Source organism: Etheostoma cragini, chromosome 1 (genome assembly GCF_013103735.1).
Source record: "Etheostoma cragini isolate CJK2018 chromosome 1, CSU_Ecrag_1.0, whole genome shotgun sequence".
In the NCBI taxonomy this organism is placed as follows: Eukaryota; Metazoa; Chordata; class Actinopteri; order Perciformes; family Percidae; genus Etheostoma; species Etheostoma cragini.
The window spans coordinates 33,395,331-33,402,970 of NC_048407.1; the positions used below are offsets into that span (position 1 = coordinate 33,395,331).

At 41.7% G+C, this 7,640-nt stretch overlaps 1 protein-coding gene across 1 annotated transcript in view; it reads right to left on the minus strand.

Moving 5' to 3' along the window:
- The window catches only part of LOC117955424 (SH3 and multiple ankyrin repeat domains protein 2-like), a 128,260-nt gene that overhangs the window by 51,867 nt on the left and 68,753 nt on the right, over positions 1-7,640 (minus strand). The window contains exon 13 of the mRNA XM_034889972.1: positions 6,308-6,389. Within this exon, the coding sequence (XP_034745863.1) occupies positions 6,308-6,389 (82 nt within the window). The remainder of the gene's footprint in view (positions 1-6,307; positions 6,390-7,640) is intronic.

The window sequence follows — 7,640 nt, forward strand, 5'->3', positions numbered from 1 at the left end:
CTAAAAAAAAAATCACAATTTTACAATCACAATTTTGCAGAAGAAGAAGAACAACAGGGGAAATGTTGTGATTGTCTATTCCGGTAAGTGTGCATGGTCGACATGCACGATTTAAGACAACACTCCCCTGTTGAAATCTACGCACTACGCAAGTCAGTACGTAGTTTACAAAGTGTAGCCTACGGCCTGTTACTGCTCCGTTTGAGACGCACTATAGGTTTCTAGGCTATTACTTGGAGTGAAGCGGAAGGTTTCAACCTATTTATCCATTACTCTGCCATCTATTTTAACAGTTAGTTCAACATTTGGTCAACTATTTTTCTAATTATGTCAACTGTTTGCTAACTGTTGAAATCGTTAGCTAACAATTTCAACAATTGGTTAACTAGTTCAAGAGTAGGCTAACTATTTCAACAGTTTGATAACTATTTCAACTGGTTGGTTAACTATTTCAGCAATTGCCTATCTATTTCATCAGTAAGCTTACTATTTCAACAGTTAGCTTACTATTTCAACAGTTAGCTTACTATTTCAACTGGTTGGTTAACTATTTCAGCAATTGGCTATCTATTTCAACAGTTAGCTTACTATTTCAACTGGTTGGTTAACTATTTCAGCAATTGGCTATCTATTTCATCAGTTAGCTTACTATTTCAACAGTTAGCTTACTATTTCAACTGGTTGGCTAACTATTTCAGCAGTTGGCTAACTAATTCATCAGTTGGCTTACTATTTTAGCAATTGGCTAACTAATTCAGCAATTGGCTAACTAATTCAACAGTTGGCTAGCTATTTCAACAGTTGGCTAACTAATTCAACAGTTGGCTAGCTATTTCAACAGTTGGCTAACTATTTCAACAGCTGGCTAACTATTTCAACAGTTGGCTAACTATTTCAACAGTTGACTAACTATTTCAGCAATTGGCTAACTAATTCATCAGTTGGCTAACTATTTCAACAGCTGACTAACTAGATCAACAGTTGGCTAACTAGTTCAACAGTCGGGTATTTATTTCAACAGTTGGTTAACCATTTCAGCAGTTAGTTTACTATTTCAACTGGTTGGTTAACTATTTGAACAGTAGGCTAACTATTACAACAATTGGCTAACTTGATTTTCAGTCGCCAGACACTGCTAACTATTTCAACCGGTTGAATTTTTAACCTTTAATTCGCTATTCCAGTTTTTAGCTTTTCAAACCGTTTCTTCATTACCTTTAGTTAATACTGTGAACTGCTTAATTTTCACTTTTAGCTAGTTATTTTTGCCATTTAATCATTACTTTTAGCTAATCTTCTGTGCTAGCTTGTAACGCTACTTAACTGCAACTGTAGCGTTCTGGTGTTACTGTTGTCTTAATGTTGATATGTGAATATTGTCACCCAATCATATCATAATTTCTATTTTTTTTTTTAATAGTTGAGCCACTCTACAATCTTTCCACAACTCCCTGGCAACTGCAAAAGAACCACCTGGGGTCTGGGTACCCCTGTCTTAGAAACACACTGACTTAAACATACATTTGTAAACCCAGACCACGATATTTTCCTAAGCTTAACTAAGTGGTTTTACCCTGCCTGTTAAAAAAATATCCCAAGTGGTCCTGACCAAGCATCAGTATATTTGTCAAATTGGAAGTGAGAGTGTGTTGGACATTCATCCCCTGCTGTCCAAAGTGAAACTTTTATTAGCGTTTGAAGGTCTGGCTCGAGGGCACCGTGGTTAGACAATCACCGAGCTGCACTTATGCTGCATGACTGATGGCTGCTGGAGTAAAGGATGCACAATAAATCCGTCATTGTGAGCTTCTAACCTCTCAATGGCACGCTTTGAATGCGACGGAGTACTCTAAGTCACCGGCTCCTTCCTCCGCATGCTTTCATTTTTAACCACGTGACTCTACAAAGAGTCCTCGGGCACCAGCATCATCAGCACTTTATCTTAGACAGCAGAGAGCTGATGCATCATGTACGAAAATCCACATCTGGCTTTCTTCCCTCTCCATCTTCAGCCTGCTGCAGAATCAGTCAGAATCAGACAGCAAGGATGGATTGCCTGTCCATAAGTCACATTTGAAGAGTAATGGGAAAGAAAAGAGAGCTCCTAAGTGCAAAAAACTTTAAAATTGTCAAGTCGAGGTTTTAGCCTTACATCATCAGGTCATGCAGCGTTGAAGAGTCAGAAACAAACACATTTAAACGTTTTTACAGCAACATATTGCTTCCACTATAAAAACAAACTGCTCTATTTCTTTTTTATTAAAAAGTGACAGGTATTTTCCAAAGTTTTTGTGTCTCATTAACCGATGGGAACAACAATCTTTGAAAATGATTCAGTGTTAAGCTAGACTGCTGCAGTCTGCAGCGGCTAAACAAGCTGCGATGTAACATTAATGGGCAATTACGCACCATCAATTTACGTCCACTAAAAATGATGTTTTTGCCACTGGCTCAGATTATTTTAAGAGTCTGACAACATTACGGAAAGGACTCCTTCATGGAAGACATTTTGTTAAAGAGTAAGAGCTCCGTGAAATCGAAATCGCTGAACCCACCAGTGTTCACATTGTAAAGTAAAACTATTGGAGATATAATCTCTCCACCTAGTCCTGGGTCTTCCCCGAGGCCTCCTCCCAGCTGGACGTGCCTGGACCACCTCCCTAGGGGGGCCCCCAGGAGGCATCCTTACCAGATGCCCAAACCACCTAAACTGGCCCCTTTCGTTTATGTTAAAGTTTATTTCCTAGCTGAGATCTTCCATGGATCTCGAAATTCACATGGCTCTTTAGACTAATGGACCACAATTCACATTTAGCCATCACTGCACGGGGGGGGGTGGGGGGGGGGGGGGGGGGGGGGGGGGGGGGGGGGGGGGGGGGGGGGGGGGGGGGGGGGGGGTGGATGGTCGGGCTCACCTTGACCCATATTGGACACTTACACTCAGAGAAAACAACGTTCCAGCATGTTCAGAGTCCTGCCGCAAGAAATCCAGGAGAGTAATGACATGTCACACTGTCCTTCGTAGTCTTATTACCACACATGCCGGTATTTTCATGTATTATATAAATTAGGTTGTTTTTTTTAAATAAAATTGTGGCTTTAATTAACCCTCGTGTTGTCTTCACCTTCGGGACCCTCTCGTGTCCCTCGGGTCAAACTGATCCGGGATTTATTTGGGGTTTTAAAAACCCTTCTGAAATAAAATTTAACTGCATAATCTATAAAAAAATATTATCTTTATCTTAATTCAAACAGCTGAGATGTTTCATATGTTTAGGGAATGCATCAGTCTCTACTAGCACACTATTAAACGTGGAAGTGGGGTTTGTTTTGTGTCATAAGGTTATAATTCGTATTAAAAATCCACTATGGAAACAACATAAGTGTCATATCCAGAATAATGTTCTGAGTCAGGAATACATGTTTATCTCAGGAAATAAGGAAAGGACGCTGATTTCAGGTAGAAAAAAATGTAACTTGTTCCATTTTTCTTCTTGTAAAAATTTAAAATGGGTCAATTTGACCTGAATACCATACAAGGGTTAAATTTAGAACTCAAATACATTTTTTGCATGTGGCCCTTATTGTCTTCCGTATTTTGTGTTATATTGCTATTTTGTTGATCTGAAGGAAATTACTCGATCTTTTTGCAGGACTTGCCAAACCAGCGGCCTAGCTTTCATTCACCAAACTGCAGAAGCATTACCATCTTAGGAAGCCGGTTCCAGGAGTTGATGAAAGACAACATGTCAACATGTCAGGTTAGAATCATGAGAAAGGACAACGACACTGCCTTAAACCCTTGTGTTGTCTTCCAAATCAAACATGAAAGAAATCACTTTTTCTGACATTTTTCTCCCTTTTTTAGTTATTTGATATTTCTAATGTTGACATTTTCAGCTTATTTTGAAGGCTCATGTTTTTGTAATGAAAAAAACTGAAAGTGGGTCAAATTTGACCCGAGGACAACATGAGGGTCAAAGCACATCCTCACATACAAATACATGTTAATGTGTTTCCATACTGGATGCAGGAGGTGACAAGAAGTAGAGCTGCAAAATGAATTGATTAGTGGTCCACTTTTAAATCCATCTGCAACTATTTTGATAATCAATCAATTTGAGTGATTTTGCATGGAAAAAAAGTTAAACTTCTCTGCTTGTTAAATGTGAATTTATTCTAGTTTCTTCTCTCCTCTGTGACAGTAAAACTGAGTATATTTGAGTTGAGGACAAACAAGACATCTGAGGACGTCATCTTGGGTTTTTTGGGAAGCACTGATCATGTTAAGAATTCAGTGGAGGAAGTATTCTGATCATTTACCTAAATAAAATAACCAAAATGTCCGCCCGCCCTACTCGGCTGCCCACCTAGATACTGCTCATGTGGGACTGAAGTGTGACGGAGAGTTGCTGGTGCAATTCCTGCCCTGCTCGGCTACATGCCTGATGATGCTGGACAGGAGACTATGGAGTGATCAAACTCATTCATACTCCTGTTGCTGAAGGACACTCGGCTCACCTGCGTGGGATTGATTCCTTTAAATCAGATTTGTTCACGATGGAGAAAACATAAGCGCAACGTGTCTCCCACACACACACACACACACACACACACACCAACACACACACACACACACACACACCAACACACACACACACACACACACACACACATACACACAGAGTTTCAGATTGCTGTGATGGCATGTGTTGTTGTTGAGGATGCAACTGACTGTAAACCCACAGATTCACACACACACACACACACACACACACAAACAGAGACAGGCACACACACACGCGCACATATATACACACACACACACACACACACACACACACACATAGATACACACACGCACACAGGCGCACACACACACACACACACACACTGAGTGTCAGATAGTTGTGATGGCATGTGTTGTTGAGAATGCAGTTGACTGTAAACCCACAGATACACACACACACACACACACACACACACACACACACAGACATAGATACACACACGCACACACACACACACACACACACACACAGAAAGAGAGACACATCCATCTTTGTTTGTAATGAAGCTTGTATTGAAGTGGATGTGACAGAAGAGTCCAGCAGAATAACCACAGAGCAGAAGACGGTGACGGTACCATCAGACAGGACTTTTCATTGCATCATATAGGGGACTTTTGGTACTTTTCAACCTGGACCCTCTCTTTCCATGCATTGGTGTTTAAGTGCATGATGTGAAAAAGAATCTTTGGTCAATTTCCGTCCAATAAAAGTTCTATTTTTGCTGCTGACAGGCTCAGATTATTATTCCAAGTGTCTGACAACATTATGGGAAGAATCCCTACAGAGATACTCCTTTATGTTAAAGAGTAAAATCCTTTTTGTTTAACCAGAAACGGCCCCGAAATCCCCATCACCGTACTCACCAGAATCCATGTAAATAAACAGTACTTTAAGCATGTATGGAACCAGCATATTTCCACATGTAAATGACTGAATTATGGGTTTATTTTAACCAGACCAGAGTGTTGATTGTTGGAAAAGTGTAAAGACAAAACCTTTGAGGCCTGTGAGTTTTATATTTTTTGTATGTAGACTTTGAATGAAGTGTGTTAAACCATGATAGAATTACTGTTTATTTACATGCAGTCTGGTGGGTTTGGTGATGGTGATTTCGGGGCTGTTTCAGTTTCTAGAAATAGTCTTTAACTAAAAGGTCTATCTCTGTAGGGATCCTTCCCATAATGTGGCCAGACACTTAGAATAATAATCTGAGCCCGTTGGCAGCAAACAGCACTTTTTGTGGATGTAAATTGAAGGTGCACAATTGCCCAATAACGTTACATTGCAGCTTGCATCTCGCTTAATAATGGACCCGTTTCAAAGATCTCATGTTCACATCAAGTCACTTAGACACAAAACCATGGAAACATAGGGTAGAAAAACAATAGTAACCCCTTTGTCTAATAATATACCAGTTTCAACAAGCGTCTTGGTCCAAGGTCCAGGTTATAAAAACCTGAAATTACCCTTTTACCTCTTTTTCTACTACGACTTTCCACTTTTTTTTAACTCAAGAACAGAGGAAAGGTTTTCACCCAAAGCTGACTGACAGCTCGATATGAAGACAAATAGCAGATTAGAATGCCGATTTCATTTTAGGACTATATGAAAACCTCCTGGTATTAGTAGAACAATCTTTAATGAAGCAAAAGTGTTAAAGAATCCGGTGTTAAATTCATGATATTTGTGTGATTTCTGTACCTGATCTGGAACCAGGACTCTGTGTGAGGCCTTACCTGGAGGCGTCGAAGCTGTCGTAGGATCCCACCGTGTAGTGTCTGAAGAGCTTCCGTCTGTCAGCGCGGTCCGTTCGGGAATCTGCCGAAACACAGCGGAGGGAGATCAACGTTCCCGTCCCGTTTGTAAGCAATAACAGGAGTGGGTTACAGATCCATGGAGGACAGCCGTCCTGTGGACAGGTGGACTGTCCCCACCCGGGACAAACAGCACGTAGAGACGATGCACGTGACAGAGAGCTGCCTCCAATCCGATAACACCAGGTCGACCTTTGTGTGACGACCCTTCCCAATCTGCCGGCCTGTCATGTTCTGCTCCTTTTTGTTTTCAGGTGCTGAAAGGTGAGTTGGGAGGGTGGTCTGTACTAGAGGACGGATACCCGACCCGAGCCCGAGCATTTTGAATTTAAAACAGCTTATTATGTAGGTAACCAACGGGCCTGAATGTTCGTTTTTGGATTAAAATAAATGTCAAATATTACCCTAACATCCGTCTTCATGTGTGCGGAAATTTGTTAAACTAGCTGTGACGACGAAAGACGTGCGTATTAAGCTACATGTGGCAGGCCGAATGCCTTCCTACAATTGCTTAATAAAAGCGGGCTTTCCACACAAACAAACGTACATGTGTCATTAGTATGAGAAACAAATGCGATTTTAACTGTGTCGGACTCGGACAGAATAATCCGGCCTGATCCGCACTCTAGTCTGTACCTGGCCAGGTGGGCGTGGCCTACAGAGGGCATAAAGGCCTCGGCCCTTCTGGGAGTCTCACTCTCTCTCAGCTGGTCCCACTGGAGCATATCCACCATTTTGTTCCTTTGTTTGGTTCATCTTGCAACACCCTTCACTTCATTCATTCACTCATCCATGCGTGGCAACTACGACTGATGTCTTCTATGCTTACACACCCCACTGTTACCCTTATGTTGGGTTACGTTATGTTATTAGGGTATTTAGTTGAATAAACTTCTTTTTGGTTACATTATCTGTGTGAGACCTCCCTTTTTGTAGCCGGCTTTGAGCCAGGCGGTAGCTGCCGTCTATCCGGGAATCTGCCGAAACTCAGCGGAGGGAGATCAACGTTCCCGTCCCGTTTGTAAGCAATAACAGGAGCGGGTTACAGATCAATGGAGGACAGCCGTCCTGTGGACAGGTGGACTGTCCCCACCTGGGACAAACAGCACGTAGAGACGATGCACGAGCTGCCTCTTCGGGATCCGATCCAATAACACGGCAGGACCTTTCAACCTTAGTGTGTGTGTGTGTGTGTGTGTGTGTATGTGTGTGTGTGTGTGTGTGTGTGTGTGCGTGTGTGTGTGTGTGTGTGTGT